At 33.0% G+C, this 21,828-nt stretch overlaps 1 protein-coding gene across 1 annotated transcript in view; it reads right to left on the bottom strand.

Annotated features, from left to right (window-relative positions):
• Nucleotides 1-2,984: 2,984 nt before the first annotated feature.
• Nucleotides 2,985-21,828, bottom strand: part of LOC139529973 (uncharacterized) — a 46,584-nt gene continuing 27,740 nt past the window's right edge. The window contains exons 17-23 of the mRNA XM_071325975.1: nt 15,468-15,809; nt 12,591-12,962; nt 10,653-10,910; nt 9,560-9,859; nt 7,819-8,089; nt 4,870-5,304; nt 2,985-3,803 (exon numbers count right to left, since the gene is read on the bottom strand). Of these exons, the coding sequence (XP_071182076.1) occupies nt 3,635-3,803; nt 4,870-5,304; nt 7,819-8,089; nt 9,560-9,859; nt 10,653-10,910; nt 12,591-12,962; nt 15,468-15,809 (2,147 nt within the window). The 3' untranslated portion in view covers nt 2,985-3,634. The remainder of the gene's footprint in view (nt 3,804-4,869; nt 5,305-7,818; nt 8,090-9,559; nt 9,860-10,652; nt 10,911-12,590; nt 12,963-15,467; nt 15,810-21,828) is intronic.

Here is a 21,828-nt window from a genome sequence, read left to right on the forward strand (position 1 = left end):
TTCACAACCATACAGAACAGTAGGTAACACTATAGATTTAAACAGTTTAAGTAGAACACATGGATGTGTTGACTTGTCGCAAACACCGTTGAGCGCAAAATAAGAGTTCTTGCCTTTTCTACATGCATTTGATGTTCTTTCTGTCGATCTGAATTTGGAATTTAGCGCAATGCCTAAGTGAGTGTATTCTTCGGCTACCGGAAGAACACTGTTCGCAATATGCCAGTCGTATGTTACTCGAACTTCTCGTGGGTTCAAGGAAAATTGCATTACGCATGACTTTTTCGCATTGAAGCAGAACCTCCATCTATGGGCATAGTCAGCACATATATCTAACATACGCTGGAGACACAACGGAGTTGTGCCAATACATGAAATATCGTCAGCGAGAGCAGGGGAGCAGCTAGCTATGTGATAAACACCAGTTTTCTTATTACATTTTTCAAAATCAACCAACATATCGTTTATAAATACTAAATATAATAAACCAGATAAAACCCCTCCTTGTCTAACCCCTTGTAATACAGGAAAGAACTCAGACTGACACTGGTTTACAATTACCGAACTCATAGTATCAATATGACAGTCATTAATAACTGACCATAATTTGCCTGTTACACCTATTTTATACAATTTATACACAAGACCAATTCTCCAGACAGTGTCAAAAGCTTTTTTACTGTCTAAAAAGGCAACAAAAATTTTACTGAATAATTCTAGGTTATGATAAATTGTTTCATGTAAATTAAACGATGCAGTTAAGCAACTAAGGTACTTTTGAAATCCTTGTTGTTGGAGATTCGGCATGTTCTTGTCATACAACACGAAGTCAATTAACCGAGCTTTAATAATACTTTCAAATAGTTTCAAAACACAGGACAGTAAACTAACTGGTCTATAATTATCGGGTGAGGTTTTGCACTTATTTCCACCTTTGAAGATAGGAACAAGGAGGCCTAGCTAGTTTCCAGTTCTTTGGTATACGTCATAATCTGACGATGAGGTTGCATAAGACCGTTATGCACTTCACAACAGGTCTACCTCCGTGGCGCAAATGTTCGTTTTGTACTCTGTCATGTCCGGCAGCTTTTCTATATTTTAACTGACCTATCAATTTAGAAACTTCTTGTTCAGTGATCAATCCACCAGGTAAGTATCCACCTTCAACACCACAAGTTTTAATAATGTCTTTGTATACGCTCTCAATCGAACACTTAAATTCATTGTCAAAATTATCACTGTCTTTTGGTTGGTACAGCTCATGAAAATACTCAGCAAAACAGTTTGCTACAGACTCCGGAGAACTGTACACTTTATTTTCATACACAATTTCGAGGTATATCTTGGAGGAACGACCTTTAAAACGTTTTATTTGTTTCCAAAACAACCGTATATCGCACTCTGCGGTTTCATTTAGATCATCATAACACTTTTGCATATACTGTTCATTAGCCGCTTGTTGTACACGTCTAAATTCGGACTTTGCTCTTTTGTATATTCGATAAGAGTCAAAATGCATTCCTCGAGGTTGACCATCTAGAACCCAAAGTTTACGCATTGACCTTTCATTGTCGTGTGCTCGTTTCACATCTGCGTTCCAATACGGTTTGGTGAGTGGATTAAATCCGCATTTTGGAATTGCGATGTTCGCAGCATTATGCAATGTGCTAACGAAGTCGTCAAATATAGTGTCAATATCAGCAAAAGAATAAGAGTTCATTTTATCAATTAATATTTCCACGGGGTCAGACAATAGTTTTTGGTATTGATTGATCTGTGCGTCAGTTACCTTATGCCAAGCTGGTAATTTGTCGCTGGAGTTAATAATACGATGTGGGGTGGAGTCCGTCTCAAACTCAATCACTACTGGCAAATGATCGGATGTGCTACTTATTGCCCCTTCATCAAGGATTTCATAGTACCTTAGTTTTCTATATATAATTTCATTACACAAGATATAATCTAACATTGTTTGTTTAGTTACATACGTATACTTTGGCCCTTTAATTTGTATTTTACCACCAGCATGCAACAAATGATGTCTAGATACAAAATTTAATAACTCTTTTGATTTATAAATATTTGAGCTAGATCTGTCTTTATGTAAGCAGCTAGCATTTAAATCACCTGCAATTATACAATTACCATAAACACTATAGTATGCGTATAAACTATCTAGTATACTTAATTCACTCTTGTAACTTTCAATAGAGTCATCAGATGGTAAGTACGCACCAAAGATAAAAAGTGAACCATAAGACTGGTTTTTAAGTTCAATACCAGCTATTCTACTGGAGTTAATGTCACTAATTTCATTTACAGAAAACTGAAGTGAGGTTTTGTATAATATGGCAATACCATCCTTACCATGATAAGCGTTATACCCTATGGGTAATGCATCAGCTTTACTTAATCAGTTGTACCCTTTTTCTATAGTAGATAAATAATGTAAAGACCTTTCTTTTAATTTATGTTCAGATATGATACAAATATCACAATCAGTGTCCTTTAACAAATTACTAAGACAAATAGTAGAGGACATGATACCCCTGACGTTCCATGCTACTAACTTAATACTAGACATAAAAAACAAAATGAGAAATACATTCATGAAATGCCTGTACCAAGTCAGGAATATGACAGCTGTTATCATTTGGTCTGTTTGAGCTATTGATTTTGCAATTTGCTTAAGGACCTTCCGTTTAGAATTTTTCTCTGTTTTCGTTTGTTTTGTTATTTTACTTTTTATACATATCAATAATATTTCTCGTGTTTACGAATTAGATATATAAGATCTGAATTGACAACGAACGATAAACGTGTATCCGATGTGATAATGAAACTATGAGACTAAATACTTCAGTTATAGCTGGGGTTTTATTGCTTGAATTAGCCATTAAAACTAAAGGAACAAGAAAATGTTACAAAACATTGAAAACGTTTGATGGTCAAAAGTTGTCAATCCACTAAATCAATTATAGATAATTAATCAACAGACACTTTAATTGTTATTTTATGAAAACAAGTTGAATGGGAATTATACACACAGATGGAGAAAAAAAATTAAAGCCACATTCTAAGACAATAAACATTAGGAAGCGAGAGAAAAAACATTTTTAGTGGTCAAATTTGTATAGAGTTTCACGTGTTGCTGTTCATATAATTTGATATATTCAATAATACTGACCAAACTGCGATTTATTACAATATAGGAATACATCTGCCGTATAAGGAGCGCTATTGACGCCCATGTGAAACTTTATTGACGTAACGTATATAAAAAGTCAAGAGAAATGTATCGCTTTTAAAGAAGGGCGGGAGATACCAAAGTGATATTCAAACTCATTAGTCAATGAAAAACTAACAATCCCATTGCAATGAAGAATGATCAGAGGAAAACAATAGTTTACACAACATTATATAAAAACTAATCATCTCATTACAATTCAGTGTGTATATCGAGAACATTTACCGATTACAAAAAAAAATATTTCAAAGTATAGCATAGATTGGCGAATGTACAATATTAAAAATTCTTATATACAAAAAAAAATGCTCTTTTAAAACCAATTAAGTAAGCTAACACATTTAACACAATTCTTTTCATGTTTGTCTTGTTTGAATTTATCAAAGACTACATTAAATTTAGCTGTTGATCAATCATGTCTTCAAATGATAAATCATCATCACTATACTGGTAAGTCGAAGCAGAATAATCATATGATGCTGAATCATATGTATTCGAATCCATCATTGACGACATAACACCAAAGCCTAGGCGATTTCGTGGTGGTGCTCTACAACTAAAAGAGTAAATTAAGTTATATTATCAAAACTTTTAAATCTTCTAAATAGAGGTAGTCTTTACTTACCTTTAAAATGTAATAGTCATTGAATTTGTCACTATATAAAGATTCAAAGTGTAGATCATACGAAAGATTAAGAACATTTAATACCATAGAAAGTAAATCGTTTAATGAACATTTTAGTGATTACAAATCGTGTGCATGTATGATGGTTCTCATGAACGAGCGGTCGACCACAATGTTTTCAAAAACTACGAATGGGTCAGCGAAGCATTATTAACGTGTAAAGTATGTAAAATTTAAACGCCTGTATTCATTATGAATGGAAATAATTAAATTAGCGAACGGTTATTAATTTTGACACCTTTCGAATATGACAAAATCGTTACATTGCCTTAGAATTCATGAACAATATCAAGTTTTTACAGTGTAATTTCCTCTCTCCCTCGGGTTCTCTCCACATTCTAACGTCCAGTACACTTCTGTTCTAAACATTGAGTACGCGGAGGTGGATAGGGAAAATTGTATGTGGTACAATTATAAGCAATGCACTGTCCATTCTAGGGAATATAGTTGATGGAAGCAAGGGACACGAATCTTAGGTCAGTATTGAGATGTAAATGATGCCTGTTCACGTCTACATTAGTGTATGAGGATGTAATCATACCAAACCATGTCTGTTTAGTTGTTTTTTGTTGGTTTTTTTTTTTTATTATTATTAGATTAAGTACACGATTGCCTGTTACTTCATTAATATCGTTGCACGTATTTTTAAAAAGATTTATAATTAGCTATAGTAATGGTTTCTCTATCTGTATATATATCGATCTATCATATTTCTGTATATGCGTTGCACATGTATATCCTTTAATCTCAGTAAAAAAAACTATCGGAGCCAAGCACTTTTGAAAAATATGATTCTAAAAATACTAGCTGGGACGTCCTAAACCAAAATCATGTGAAAGCCCATGATGAATCGACATGATAAGTACGCAACACTTTACGCGATTAACATATCAGTACCCATTTTAAAATCTGGTGAATACCAACTTCAAATAATTACCTTGCTGTTTCCTCCAACATAATAATTTCTTCGTCTTGCATAAATTCCGTTAAATTTATAAATGACTTAATTTTCTCTGGAACTTGTAGCGCTTCTATTTTAGTTTCAATTTCAGATCCACCCGACGAAAGCGACATTTGTTTTCTAATACAATTTATACAAAGCATTGACAGTGATCTTGTACTTTTTCTGAATGTTTCCAAGAAGTTCCAGAAATTTGCTTTTGATTTTTCCATATTTGTTCTGTTGCATCTTCCATATTTCAGTTGTACAGTTGACACATTCAGCTTACTTATATCAAAACTGTCAATCCATTCCTCGATTTCAATTTCCCATCCACATTGTATTAAAAACGTTGCAGCAGTTAACAATCCGTTGTTAATCAGGAATAAAAGAGACGATATTTCATCTGGAAAATCTGGAACCATTTCCATGCTAGAATGCAAAAATAATAATTTTAAAATCTCAAGTGTGTGTGAATACTTAAACATCCATTTAAATCTGAAAAAAAAAACGAAATATCTGTTACAGAATTGTTATGCAAATCATGCTATAATGTAATTTTTAGTGTACTGTGTATTCTATGATGGATTTAATATTTTACTAGAACACACCCGCGAAATCGCGGGCAATCAGAGCGTGGTTGAAAGTATGTAAAGTGTTGGAGGAAAAAATTTTCAAAAGATTTAATGACTGGAGAATTTCAGGAAAAGTATCAAAGGTCATAGGTACTTGAGGAGAGGAAAATGTTTTTTTTATCCCTCCTTTATTTCCCAAATTGCATTTCGGGGCCTTTTATAGCCGACTTTGCGGTATGGGCTTTGCTCATTGTTGAAGGCCGTACGGTGACCTATAGTTGTTAATTTCTGTGTCATTTTGGTCTCTTGTGGAGAGTTGTCTCATTGGCAATCATACCACACCTTCTTTTTTTGTTGTTGTTATAATGAATTTTTGTAAAAGATTTAATTGATGGGGAGTTTCAGAAAAGGTATCAAAAGTCAGGTGCTTTGGGACAGGACAATTGTTTTCCAATCCCTGCTCCTCCTTTATTTTTCAAAAATTCCCATTTTTTTTTTAATTTCTATTTACATTAATAACACATGCATACTTTTAGCGCTGAACATTCATTACTTTCATAAATAAAGTGTATTTGCTTTTTACTTTCAATTTTCAGGTTACTAATCGATCCACGGCGGTCATTTCTATATTATACAGACTCTCTTTCTCTTTTAGTTTACTCTGTGACCGCCGCGGATAGTAAACTTGAAAAAGATAGCAGATAGAAAATACACTTTATTTTCTACCTCATTTCATTCGTACTAAAATAAATATTTTCTGATCTAACTAAAATAAACAACAAACAAGAAATAAGGTTGTGCGTTCGTTACAAAGATCGCATAAATTTTATATAATCAACGAGTCAAACAAAATAACAATACAGATCAAACATATGTATAAATGTCACCATGTTATATCATTACATAAGCACCAAATGTACAAAGCTATTTCTAGATGGAGGGGGTGGGAGGGAAAACTAACGCAATCTGGAATATATAATAACACGTCCTTTCTAACTTTGTAACAAACGTCGCATTAATCAAACAGACCCACACACATTCCTTTAACCCGGGAAAATATACACAGTAAGGGAAAACCCCCTTAATGATATAACGGAACGCAAAGAAATAGATTTATTCGTAGTATATGTATGTTCAAAGAATACAGAAAAACGCAAACCGGAAGTCTAATATAACTTAAAATTTTGCCCAATGACGGAATCAATATCCGGATGCGTTTTTTCTTGTTTTTCTCCCAAAAACACTCAATCTGAATAATCATAAAAATGGATGACAAATGCGACTATGCACTATACCTAAAGGACACAGAGGCATGATGATTACTTTATGCTGGAAAGAAGCGACACACAAAATGAGGTCTTCTCGTTTAATAGTATAGATTCGTGAAATACAAAGTTTCATTGATTTTGTGGGAACAGTTGAATCACAAAAAATGGCCAGCAAAGTACTGTTACCACATTTACAATAGGTTTATATGTAAGCTTGGATAAAACCACGAAATCAAATATCCACAATAATAGTTTCTACCTGATTTTGAACAATTTGAACCCTCAAAACTAATCAATCTACAACAAAAATCTCTCAATCATGTCCATAGAAGAAAAGTTTTCATCATTAACTAATAATGATCATATTGTATTGCCAATTTTGATGCGATAATTATTCAATTTTGTAACCTTTCCGTATAATACATCAATAGATATTGACACTTCATTCGAGCTTCATGAAAACTGTTGAAAGCATTTTTGAGTTATTGTACAAAAAATTATAAATCCTTTTTTAATGAATAAAACCTCACAAATAGTAGAACACGTAAAACCCACAATTTATCATAAAAATCAAAAGGGAGCTCATGTTTATAGATATAAACAATTCTACAAAGTTTCTTGCAAATTCGTGAAATCGCTTTTGAGTTATTGTCAGAAAACTGGAAAATTATCCCTTTTAAATGAAAAAAAAACACTAAAAGATATAACAATTCAGCAAAGTTTCATAAGATTTGGTTGAAGCGTTTTTTAGTTATTGTCCGTCATGTTGACAACTGACAGACAGACAGACATACATACAGACAGACAGACAGACAGACAGACAGACAGACAGACAGACAGACAGACAGACAGACAGACAGACAGACAGACAGACAGACGGAAAGACAGACAGACAGACAGACAGACAGACGGGTAACAATATACCTTAATACGTTCCGTAAACAGGCGTATACAACAGTCAATACCTTTTCTGCATCTCAAGCGGGTTTGTTTTAACAACTACGTCAGGAACTCTAAAACCATAACATTTGAGACATATTAATGTTTTGGTTCCTTTCAGGCTTATAATTAAATACTAGTCTAGATAAATTGATAATTCTTACCGATATTCATCATGGAAGTATGTAGTGACTATATCTTCAATAGGAGCTAAAACACAACCACATCGGACAAGATGATTAAATGATGACAAATCTATCTTCAAATGTTGATTACTGGGAACTTCATCATGAAGTATTTCCAGCTCCCGGATATCTTTGATCATTCGATATATAAAGCAATCTAAGGGTCTTCTAAATTCTGAAGAAATCAGATTAAGCTTTGCCCCATGGGTTATCAGCAAACGAATAATATCATTTCTCTCTTTTTGTGTCTCTGAAATATGAAATTGTCCATCGAAACAAATAATTCAAATTGTGAAAAAAGAGTAAAAAGATGGCCGAGTACTTGTTCTAGTTTTGTGCAGAATGTTCGTGTGTTGTTCTGTTGTTCCACTGTCTCTAGTTTTTGGACAATTTGGTGACACATTCTGTATGTGCATGTCCCAAGTCAGGAGTCTGTATTGATATTGATTATCTTATTCCTTTCTCGTCTATTGTTTGTTAGATAATTCAGGTTGTTAGTTTTCTCTTTTAACGGGTTTTCATCTTTAATTTAAGGACCTTCATAGAAAAATATACGATTGGGTTATGTTCATTGCTGAATGCTATACGTTGACCTATGGTTGCTAACTTCTACATCAATTTGGTGGAGATTTTTTATTTTAATTTTTTTTCTTATTTAGGAAATGTCTTTTTGTAAAGAGTTATAATAGAAAATAAGCAAGTTTCAATTTTGTTTGCGACAAGTAAAGGCTCTCTTTAATTGAAAATAATTATTTGGGATGTAACGAGTCTTCTGATTGGCTGATGTTGTTTTGTTTATCAGCTCAAAGACATAATTTAGTCATGTGACTATGACGTCATCAACGTTTTCTCGTGGTTAACTACGGTTTGAAATGGAATTCAGATTTAAGTTAGAGGAAATAACTTTAATATTTTTTCTGTCTATTTAAACATAGAAAAATGTGATGCACACTTTAAAATAACCCGCTATGCACCACATTTTTTATGGAATTTCTTCATAGACAGAAAATATATTACAGTTATTTCTTTTAAAATAAATTTACCGCAAATAAAAAATACATTGAACTTTTAATTGTTCCCATCTTCAGAAAAAACAAAATAATATTGGAATTCAAACAAACATCAATTAAAAAAAAATTCATTCAAATGATCTGCACAACTGAAAACATTTTCGACAACAGCCCGATCAAGGAACAGAAAACTGCACAAGGCCACCAATGTTACTCAACACAGTGAGTTTTCTCGAACGTCAGCAGTTTTGTTTTAAAATTCTATTCAATGGCGGCAGATAACAGTTTTGAAGTCTAAACAAATCAACTGTTATCCCTTTCGATGTAGACTTCGAAGATATAGCTATATTATTGCGAATTAATTTGATTTATTTCTCATCGAAGAGGTTTACATGATATTATTGAAGATATTATATTGCATTTGTTACCGAATCTTTTCGTCGTTTGGTGAAGACTCTTAACGTTTACGACCGATCTCCTTTTATTCATTAAAATAAAAATCATCAGCATGCACTTCATAATATAAAGGCCCTGAGAACGGACATCAATTTTTTTTTAGAAAAACCCCAAGCAGCATAATGTTTAAACGAATATGATAAAGTATTTGTCTCGAAGACTGAATTTCGTCTTTCAAAAAATATAAATGTTTTTACTTTTCTTTCTTATACTGTTGTTTCTGTGCTTATCCTGTATATTATGAATTAAATTACCTATTTCACATGCACATGCGTAGTGGAGAGCACTTTTTCTTTGATAGTCTACAACATTGACCTCTGCACCGTATCTCAACAGTTCCTCCACTAGTTGCTTCGTTCCCTTTTTAGTAACATCAATAAGGTTAGAACCATCTCTAGAATAAATATTTGGGTTAGCTCCCTTTTGAAGGAGCTCCAAAAACCATTCCGTTTTTTTGCACAACTCGCTGTTATATAAAACTGACTGTAAACAATTTCCTACAGATGGATCAGCCCCTGCCTGGAGAAGATTTCTTCCTATTTCCATCGCGGACCCTGCATAGAAATAATATCACTTAAATACTAATCAATAAACAAGATACTGTAATATTTTGGTCCGAATGCTAATTACCTCTGTTTGTTCATTTCACATAAAATAAGAATACGAAAATATTATAATATAATCATGTACATGTTTGTATGATTATTATAATTAAAATTGAGATAATCTAGTTATAAAAGTACATTCACCAATCACGACATTGAATTAAAGTCTTATGATACTCCTTCAATGATACTTTCATTATATTTTTTCAAAGGAAGTTCATATCATATATAATACTTGAACATTTTACTGGGCATGGCCTTTTTTTTAAGGAATGACTGTAATGTTTTTTCTGTCTATGAAGAAATAACATAAAACATTTGGTGCACACTTAATGATTAACAAAACGAACGGAAATAAGACAATAGCATCAATTTTAGAAACACTAATGACTTGAATCCAAAATTTGCTTATCCAATTTCGAAATGTTATGTACTTTTGTACGCTGGACAAATGAAAAGCTGTTATAGCTTCAACAGTTTTTGTAAAATCAAGATTTATTAACAGACAATCTTTATGTAATGCGAAAATTTGTTTTATCAAAACATATGTGATAGTCCAATTTGTCGAGAATTTAGGTATCTCTTCCTTACGAGTTAAATATGGCATAAATATACTCATCATTTCTTCGTTTTGCTCTTGGTACGACATTTTGAGCTTCCTATCCATGATCTTTGCATATCTATTTGATTACTTAATTCCGGAAATATTCCATTACATAACCTAAAAGAGTTGTACAATTACCTTTTTGACAAAAGATATTAAGTGCAGTTCGACCTCTTTTGTCCACTGCTTTGACATCAGCTCCATGACGAAGCAATTCGTTGATTATATTATTTGTAAAAGAAGGATTCGATTTTCGAGATAAAATTCGTTTTCTGAACCTATTTCGATCTTCATAACGCTCTACAGCAACAATTAATGCAGATTCCCCTTCATCGTCAGAGGCATTTACACTTATTCCATTATCAATAAGAAGTTGCAACAAAATCATTTCAGCATCTGCAAAATATAATATAATGTACAAGAAATTAGAAAACGTTCTCTAAAAAAGTTCTAAATTTACGGTAAATGGTTTTTGTCTTTATGATGAGCTTCCTACTGTCTTAGATTTGAAAAAAAGATCAAAGATCACAAATTGAAGAGAAACTGGAAACCGATCGTTTAATTTCCAAAATTACTGACCAACCATAAATCGTATAATGGGTTGTAAAAACTTATTTTTCTTTAAGGATAATGATACCGAAATCCTTTATTACATGTATCAAAGTTCACCCTGCGTATGTTAATTTTTTAATCGAATCACTGAAAAGTTGACAAATACTTTAAACCAACGATATACCATGATTGATTTGATTTTGATGAAACGTTATAATAAAATCCATTGCTATTTAAGGAATTACAGTACTGTAGTTGAAGAGTTGCCACTGTCAATTGTAGATTTGACGGTCGCAAATGCAGTTTTACTGGCGACGCGTAGCGGAGACAGTACAACGGAGATTTGCGACCGTCAAATCAAAATTGACGGTGGCAACTCTTCAACTACAGTACTGTTATTCCGATTTTAATGCATTACAAAAAGAAAAAAATACGATAAAACTTGAAAAAAATGTCTAAATTTGTCAAATAAAAAAAAATCCGCGAAACTTCATGAATGATTTTGGCACAAAGACGTCATGGCTAAACGTGACGTCATACAAATGAAAACTTACAAACTGGAGGTTATTACGTTACCTGTACGCTTCAAATTCGGATAAAATTACATTAAAACGGCGAATTCGAGGTAGGTGTTGTTTTATTTTCGATTATATAGGAGTAATCGAACATTTGTTGATTCATCAATTCAAAATGGCGGGTCCCTCCTTAGTTACGCCTGGTCAATTGTGGATTTGACGGCAACTTTTAGCCAATGAAAAAAATTGTTACATCCAAATTGCATTAACTGTTCAAATCGATTTAACTTCAGACTATTAATTTGGTAGTACACAAGTTTGCGAATCTGGATTCTTAACGAAATGTTAAAAAAAATTAATAGTTTAAAGGGTTTTTTATGTCTTTGGGTTACCGTTTTTTTTTAAATTTTCGATATTTTCTTTCTAATATTCTATCAAAGTATTTGCTAAGCAGGATGACACACACACATTTTTCATTTCATGTCGCATTACAATACGTGAAATTAAAACGATTTACTTAAGGACGTTTGCTTGTCATGTTTTGGAATTTTTGTCAGATTTTCGAAATCCTCTGGTTTCATCCATTTGAATGCCTAAAAATATTTTGCCCATTGACACCTATTTTTCTTTTTACAAATCTTTTTTACATGTATAATTATAAACCATTTGTAAAAGTCTTTACAATCTTCTTTTTATAAATAGTGTTTGAGAACTTTAACTGGACGATGATAAAGCTATGAAAAATCAAGAGAGAACATTTCCCCGCCCTAATCACAATGTCTAATATTTTGAAAACAAGCACATTGACCCCTATATTTTTTTTGCCTTTTTGATTCCTCAATTTATCCCCTATCAATATATACTAGTTTTATGGAAAGCCATTTATTTTAAAACTGAACAGCGAACTTCCGTAAACACGGTAATTCAATTTTTGCATTATATATAGAATTGACACATATAAAGTGAGAATAAGCCGACTAGACATACTCTATGTATTTTTACAACAAACCTTTAGAGATGTGTGGCATTTCACTGAAAAGTACATGAATTGCAGATTGTCCTTTTTCATTTGTAACATCAGTCAGTGCTCCTTTTTTCAAAAGAAGAGACACCGTGTCAATATCGCCTGCTTTTACAGCTGATAGCAATGGAATATTACTACGGTTATGACTGTTCGGATTAGCGCCATGTTGAATTAATACCTCAACTACTAGCGACTGTAGTTTCATCATCTCTTTTGTACAGTTGTAGTCGTGCATGTAGTAACGTTTATAAAGATCTGTCGCTAAGTAAAGAGGGGTTCTATCTGATATTTCAAGTTCGACTGGTGGATTTTCACTATCCATTAGTTTTGATACAACTTCTGCTATATTAGATTTCGCTGAAATATAAAAACAAAAGTGACAGATGAATGGGTTTTATTTTTGTCAAAGGAAAAAATGATCTTGCATACTAACTCAATTAAAAACTTCCAAGAACAAGAATCATGTGTTATCTAACCAGCATGAAATTCTAAGCCAAAGAGGCAATGAGTAATATTATGACCAGGTTTAGTCATCATCTGCAAATCTTATCTTGCTGATCATTTAATCTTTTCAAAATTTCTCGAAATCTTTCTCACGAAAATAGCAAATAAAATTGAAAATGGAAATGGGGAATGAACCAAAGAGACAACAACCCGACCATAGAACAAAAACAACAGCAGAAGGTCATCAACAGGTCTTCAATGTAGCGAGAACTTCCCGCACCCGGAGGCGTCCTTCAGCTGGCCCCTAAACAAATATATACTAGTTCAGTGATAATTAACGCCATACTAATTTCCAAATTGTACACAAGAAACTAAAATTAAAATAATACATGACTAACAAAGGCCAGAGGCTCCTGAATTGGGACAGGCGCAAAAATGCGGCGGGGTTAAACATGTTTATGAGATCTCAACCCTCCCCCTATACCTCTAGCCAATGTAGAAAAGTAAACGCATAACAATACGCACATTAAAATTCAGTTCAAGAGAAGTCCGAGTCTGATGTCAGAAGATGTAACCAAAGAAAATAAACAAAATGACAATAATACATAAATAACAACAGACTACTAGCAGTTAACTGACATGCCAGCTCCATACTTCAATTAAACTGACTGAAAGATTATGATTTCATCATATGAACATCAGGCACAATCCTTCTCGTTAGGGGTTTAGTATCATACTATCATAACATATATGAGAAGAACATAACCCGTGTCATGCCAACAACTGGTTTTTGAATAAGTGTGTTTAGTTCCGATGCAAAGACCCTATAAGTGAATCATTATTAACGCCAAAATATGCAATCTTTAATGACCTGACAACAGTATCGTAACTATATCCCTTCTTAATAAGTCTATTCAAAGGTTTTGTTAGTTTTTGATGTGAATACTGACACCTTTGTGCTTTATAAAGAATATTTCCATAAAATATTGGATGTGAAATACCTGAACGTATAAAAAGTCTGCATGTTGAGCTATATTTACGAATGATGTCCTTATACCGATGATAAAATTTAGTAAATGTTTTGACTAGTTTGTGATATCGAAAACCCTGGTGTAATAATTTTTCAGTAATACATAAATTTCTCTCGTTTAATCTAAAACATTGTTACATACACGAGCGAATCGTACAAGTTGAGATATCTAAACACCATAAGATGGTGACAAGGGAACGTCACCATCTAAAAATGGATAATTAACGATAGGAAATGAAAAAATCATCTCTTTTATCATAAATTTTAGTATTCAGCTTTCCATTAGTGATATAGATATCAAGATCGAGGAAAGGGCGGTGGTCATTGTTAGTATTAGCTTTATTTAAAGTAAAATCAACAGGATAAATTTCTTTAATATACATACTGAAGTCGTCATTATTGAGAGCCAAAATATCATCCAAATATCTAAAAGTGTTATTAAATTTGTTTATCAGATGTTGTTTCGATGGGTCTTTGCTTATTTTTGTCATAAATTGTAACTCATAGCAATACAAAAACAGGTCCGCAATAAGTGGTGCACAGTTAGTCCCCATTGGAATTCCGATAATCTGACGATATACGGAATCCCCAAAGCGAACAAAAATGTTATCTAGTAAAAATTCAAGGGCATATATAGTATCAAAGCATGTCCAATTGACATAGTTTTTTTGTTTATCGCTACTAAAAAATGACCTAAAAGAGTTTGAACATATATATTCACATTCTGACTTTTTAAATGCACATTTAATTAGGTGTGTGAATTTTTTCTTAATGAGAATGTGAGGCAATGTGGTATACAGGGTAGAAAAATCAAAACTTTGAACAGATTCAAAATCACCAATATAAGCATGCAATTTATCAAGTACTTTGTTTTTAATCTATGACGTTTTGTAGACTGTAATTGGTTGTTTAATTGTTTATCTAGGGTTTTATTGTAACGTTGTCGATTTTTCATAGAATAATGAATTTTGAAAGTCCATTTCGTGTCGTCCGCCTTTTGTTTGTTTGATAAATATTACAAAAAGACCCATTCTTTTTATCTTTGTACATATATCTATCATCTTCTACATAAGTTTGATCTTTTATGAAATGAAGACTTGACAGCACTTACGATGCAATGTTTCACGGTGCATTATAACTCTTTTAAATTGATGCTTGGCATTAATTTTTGACCTCTTTCGGTCATTGTTGATATAAAACTGATATGAATATTATTAAAATCTAGCAAATAATATATGTGTGAAGTGATCACTTGACAAGAAGTTCGCACACAGCCACGGGCATCTAGTATTGATATGTCCCCGCTCAGATATGTCCCCGCTCAGCATTGAGACGGTTGCTACTTATCAGAGGAAAAAGAAACGGTGATAACATTTTTAAGAACTTACGTTTTTCTAAGCAAACATGAAGGGCTGTACGACCTTTTTTATTTTGCTTACTAGAAGTTGCACCGCATATGATTAGAGCCTCTATTATTTTGACAAGACCAGCTTCCGCCGCAACATGTAGTGGTGAATTTCCATCTTTATCTAAAATCTCAGTAGTAGTATTTTTCATAAGATATGCTGCTAAATTGGCGGTCTGAGTCTCTAATTTCTCACTTTTATCTCTTTGTTTGGAATGCTCATTCAATAATACTAACAATGGTAATTCACCGTCTTTATTAACTTTGTTGAAAAATCCACCTTCTTCTTTGTAGTATTCGAGAAACTGCAATGCTCCATCTAATTCTGGAATATAAAAATTACCAATTACCAAATAAGTCAAACAAGAAGTCCTGTAAAATGAATGACAACACTCTATACACGCGACTTCTTACAGTAGAGGTACACATTAGTTATACATTGTTAATATACCAATCGTCTTCGTAGTCTAGAGGTACATTATATGAATTGCTATCAAGTCAACTGACTAAATTCGTGAGTTTGAACCTCGCACGTGGCAGATAAGTTCGATTCCGATTTGACTAAGATAGCAAGGTGTCCTGTCAAACTTTGATGGCACCTAAGCTCCCTCCTGAAATAATAAATGACCGCACATATTTAGCCAATAGACTTCAAAGTTGCCTATAAAACAAAAACTCAATTTTGTTTTACGTTTCATCACACGGAATATGTGGATTTTACAAATAGGTCGTCAAAGATGTAATAAGTCATGAGTCTATACATGAATAAAACAGTATTCCACAGGTTCACATAAAAAAGAAGCCATCTGTATTAGTATCTATATCTGTATCATCACATATTGTGCCAATATAGTCACACCTTCAGTACGAAGTTATAAATCAGATATAAATCCAATCACCAATAGAATTATAATATAGTCTGTACACAATAAAAGTGTGTCAATATATTCCTTCACTAATATCACATATCAAGGCTTATTTACGGAATTTAGAATATATTTACTTTTAATAAATAATAACTTACAGTCCATACACAACTACTACTTAGCTAAATTTGACTTTCTTAAGTTTTCTGTCCAGTGTTTAGACGCTTGTACCTTTGCATATGCAGGTAATATATACATTTGTACGTTCCCTTGTCACCATCTTACGGTGTTTATATATCTCAACTTGTACGATTCGCTCGTGTATGTAACAATGTTTTAGATTTTAACGAGAGAAATTGATGTATTACTGAAAAATTATTACACCAGGGTTTTCGATATCACAAACTAGTCAAAACATTTACTAAATTTTATCATCGGTATAAGGACATCATTCGTAAATATAGCTCAACCTGCAGACTTCTTATACGTTCAGGTATTTCACATCCAATTTTTTATGGAAATATTCTTTATAAAGCACAAAGGTGTCAGTATTCACCTCAAAAACTAACAAAACCTTTGAATAGACTTATTAAGAAGGGATATAGTTACGATACTGTTGTCAGGTTATTAAAGATTGCATATTTTGGCGTTAATATTGATTCACTTATAAAGTCTTTGCATTTATTCAAAAACCAGTTGTTGGCATGACACGGGTTATGTTCTTCTCATATATGTTATGATGGTATGATAATAAACCCCTAACGGGAAGGATTGTGCCTGATGTTCATATGATGAAATCATAATCTTTCAGTCAGTTTATTTGAAGTCTGGAGCTGGCATGTCAGTTAACTGCTAGTAGTCTGTTGTTATTTATGTATTATTGTCATTTTGTTTATTTTCTTTGGTTACATCTTCTGACATCAGACTCGGACTTCTCTTGAACTGAATTTTAATGTGCGTATTGTTATGCGTTTATTTTTCTATATTGGCTAGAGGTATAGGGGGAGGGTTGAGATCTCACAAACATGTTTAACCCCGCCGCATTTTTGCGCCTGTCCCAAGTCAGGAGCCTCTGGCCTTTGTTAGTCTTGTATTAGTTTAATTTTAGTTTCTTGTGTACAATTTGGAAATTCGTATGGCGTTCATTATCACTGAACTAGAATATATTTGTTTAGGGGCCAGTTGAAGGACGCCTCCGGGTGCGGGAATTTCTCGCTACAATGAAGACCTATTGATGACCTTCTGCTGTTGTTTTTTTCTATGGTCGGGTTGTTGTCTCTTTGGCACATTCCCCATTTCCATTCTCAATTTTATGTAAGTGTTCTACAATCCGGTTCAACATGCAAGCTAATAAAGTTATATAAATCACTAGTTTGAGTGCAAGCACAGAATTTCACAAGGTAGTATGGGTTAATAATCACATGGATGAAGTTTATATCTAAACTAATGTTAAATAGATCTACTAATCTAAGACATTGGTCACGTATCACTTTTAAAAGCTTTGCTCTGTCCGTTTCTAGATGAATACAACAGATAAGAAAGTGTTCAATCGTCTCGTCCTCTTTATTACACATTTTGCAGGTGGCTGATACCTCACATTTGTTGAATTTGGCTCTATTTGATTGCAGTATGTAATTTCCTGTTGTAATTTTAGTTCTAATAGGTATTCTGTTGATGTCCATGCAGTTTGAGGTGTTTGTTGTAAGGATTGGATGGATTGATTTAAACTTATGGGCACATGCGATGTGTTGCAAGCTTGAATAACCCTCAGAATTTTCATTTATCTTTTCTCTCCAGTCAGTAACAACTTTCCTAGAAATCAAGTTTTTCCATTGAGTTTTCCAAGAGGATATGTTAGGAAATTCTGACAGTCTAGCAGATCATATTTTATGCATATTTTCTTTATTTCTATGAACCAGCTTTTACTTGTATGTGTTTTAATTGCAGCTGTCTTTCTGTTAATCTCCACTCAACTGATGTTTTGTTAGCTCTGGTGATATTTCCAATAAGTGTTAAAGCTTTTAGGTGGATTTCAGCCTCAATTGGTAGCATTCGACTTAGTATGTATATAGCAGGATCATCTGTTTGTTGAGATAAGGAGAGTATATATGTTTAATAATTTTCTTGTGGAATTTGTGGATAGTATCAAAAATGCTGCCTGTCGGAAGTAGTATTTCAAACCATAGGTTAATATAGGTAGAACATATGTATTTAAAAGAGTTAAAGCTGTTTTAGGATCTAATCCATTCCTCTCATGTAAGCCGGCGCCCATAAGCCTGTATAATGATCTTCTTGCCTTCTTTATGTTTTTATCTTTATTAATTTTGCTGAGTTTTTCTGACACTTTTGTATACCAATATGTGAGGAGTGATCTACCACTGGCATAGTATTATTGTTTATATGCCAAATATTGTCTTCTATTTCAATCAATCAGGTAATATTACGCTTTTTGTTGGTTGTAGTGTGTATCCCTCTCTCCTACTAAAATTGACAGCAATATTTTCTAGCGTCTGAAGTTCTATTAGATTGTTTGCTATGATAGCAACGTCATCAGCACATTTTGGAGCACAGCATCTCATGCTGTCTATGTGTCCACCTATTCCTGTGTCACTTAAAAGGTTTAATAGAGTATTTACATACAACTTGAACAGATCACCACTAATGGCAACACCTTGGCGTACACCCTGTTCTATTTCAAAGACTTCTGATATTTTATTTCTCATTTTATACATTATGCTGCATTATTATAGAGGCTGTCTATCAATATTATGGATTGATCAGAGATTCCTGTTTGATATAATCTCCTTATGAGATTTGAATGTACAACCACATCAAATGCCGATTTACCACCAAGTAAAGCTATGTATGTTGGTAGTTTGAAACTTTTACTTACACGCTCAAACTCTTCAATGATTAGTTCACATAACAGAGGGGTGGTGTTCTCGGTAAATCCTCTTTGTTATAGATTATAGTTATCAAAGGTACCAGGATTAAAATTTAATACGCCAGACGCGCGTTTCGTCTACATAAGACTCATCAGTGACGCTCAAAACAGTTGAAAAGCCAAACAAGTGCAAAGTTGAAGGTTTTGTTTCTCCAGGTTGATAAAGTTTTCCCGTAATTTACTTATCTTTTCAATTATTGTGGAGTATATAGGTGTAACTGTTATTCCTCTATAGTTGTTTGCATATCTTGCATCACCCTTATTTTTGAATACAGGAAAAAGTGTACCAATTTTCAGAATATCAGTTATATAGCCTAGTTTAAAAGATCTGTTGATAAGTAGTAATAAATATTGTGGCAATTGTTTATCACCATGTTTGATATTTTCAGCATTTACACCAAAGTAGTCAGTAGCTTTATTCCTGTTTAAACACGAAATTGCTGTAGTAATCTCATCTTCTGTAATAGGGCTATGCTTGAAACGATCTTTACATAGGTCAATTATAATTTTAGCTTCTTTTTCAAAAATATCTAGATATTGAGTGTCATAGTTTTGATTTGGTTCCTTTTTTGCAAGCTTTTGAAAGTATGAACGCCAGTCTTCAATGATATTATCGTTGTGATAGGTATTATCATCTACATGTAATTGATCTAGATAATTTTCCTCTTTTACTTTTTATAATTTGTACAACATGTTTCTGTCTGATGTTCTGGCATTAATTAGTTTTTGACGTTCGTTTATTCTACGTTTAGCTACTCCTAATCTGCATTCTTTACGTAAAATGTGCGTTGTTGGTTTTTTTTCTTTTTCAGATATATACTATCGGATTCTTTTGGACGTCCATTTAACTTCCAGTCGTGAAAAGCAAGTTTCTTCTTTTTGATAGCTTCTTTTATGGCGTCATTCATTACTTGTAGCTTAGGTCTCTTTTTTCCTATTCTGATTGCTGGTGCTGGTGCTGCAGCTTTAGTAGATTTAACAACAATTCATTGAGATTCTTGAATGCTTTTGTTACATCTTCTATTGTCTCTATTGTTGGTTTGCTGTCTGATATTTCTAAAGCAATAAAACTCTCATATAGCTGTGTATCACCTTAATCCCATTTGATCTTAGGTTTGACAGAAGTATTGCTTGAATTGATTTGTTACACTGGAGTATGATATTGCAGGATCAGTTTAATTGGGTAATGATCTGATACATTAGATATTATGTCCAGTTTCGAGATTTCAAAGACTCTATGTTTATATAAATTTTAAAATATAAAATAGTCAATAGCAGTGGTATCGCAGCCGTTTGAATGGATAAAAGTGCTACGATTATTTTTTTTTTTCTCGAAATCATGCTCTTCCATGAAGTCCTTGCCACAGGTCTTTCTTCGTTATGTTGGACCGTTTACAATATCCTCATCGAAATCTCCTCCAATAATTATTTGATGTGTTTGTTTATATGTACTGACTATTTCATGTAACTGAGCAATACAGTCCTTGAAATCACTAAGGTGTTGAGATGTTACTTTACAAGGCAAGTATACAGAGAGAATAATTGAATCAGGTTCACTAGTGACTTATATTCCTTGAATTCTTTCGTTTTCTATTGTTTATGGTGAAATTATATACAATGATCACAAATGTAAACGTGTTTATAAATTTTTTTAAGCTGTAAATTGTGCCTGGTGGCGTCAAACACTATAAAGATCCTATCCTATCGAAGATCTGTCATAAAAACCAACAAATTGTTGCAGTAGTTTTTGACATCGAATATAAGCAAAAGGATAGCATTTACTCAACTCTCCGTCAGAGACCAAATGAGTAGAAGGTTAGAAATTATAAACCACAGTACACAGTTTAAGATTTAACAAAACCCTAAACGCATAGCGAGCTTTAAAGGGCACCCAAACTGACAAATATATATTAAGAAAAAAAGGAAAACCAAATGTCTTATTTATGTACAAGACAATTAACGAACAAAAATAATGATATACAGCAATAAATGGCAACCACTACATTATATGTTCCTTACTAGGGACAGACAGATTCAGATTGTTGCGGTGTTAAAAAGGTAAACATTATTGCAGGTACTGAACCCTATGCGATCCTTGGTCAGTAGTATAACAGAAAAAATAGGTAAAATTCAGTTGAAAAGATCTCAGATCGACACAAAGCAAATACACTACTCACAAAAACACCAAGAATTAGAACACTTAGTACAAATCCGAGATATATGCAGTTACTGAAAGCATGTTAAAACAAAATAACAACATATAAGAAAATCATGAATTTAGACTACATACATAAGTTAATTTTTCTTATTATTGAACAAATTGCATTATCTATGAATTGAAAGTAAAAGAAACAAATGCGTGTGTAGAGTACACTGAAGGACCTTAAGTCTGCTTAATTAGAGGTGAAAGAGATCAAATGGACATTGATCGGGTTGTTGTCTCTTTGACACATTCCCCATTTCCATTCTCAATTTTATTCAAACTCATAAGTCGAAAATAAACTGACAACGTTATTGCATAAAAGGAAAAACAT

Source organism: Mytilus edulis, chromosome 7 (assembly GCF_963676685.1).
Source record: "Mytilus edulis chromosome 7, xbMytEdul2.2, whole genome shotgun sequence".
NCBI classification, from domain to species: Eukaryota; Metazoa; Mollusca; class Bivalvia; order Mytilida; family Mytilidae; genus Mytilus; species Mytilus edulis.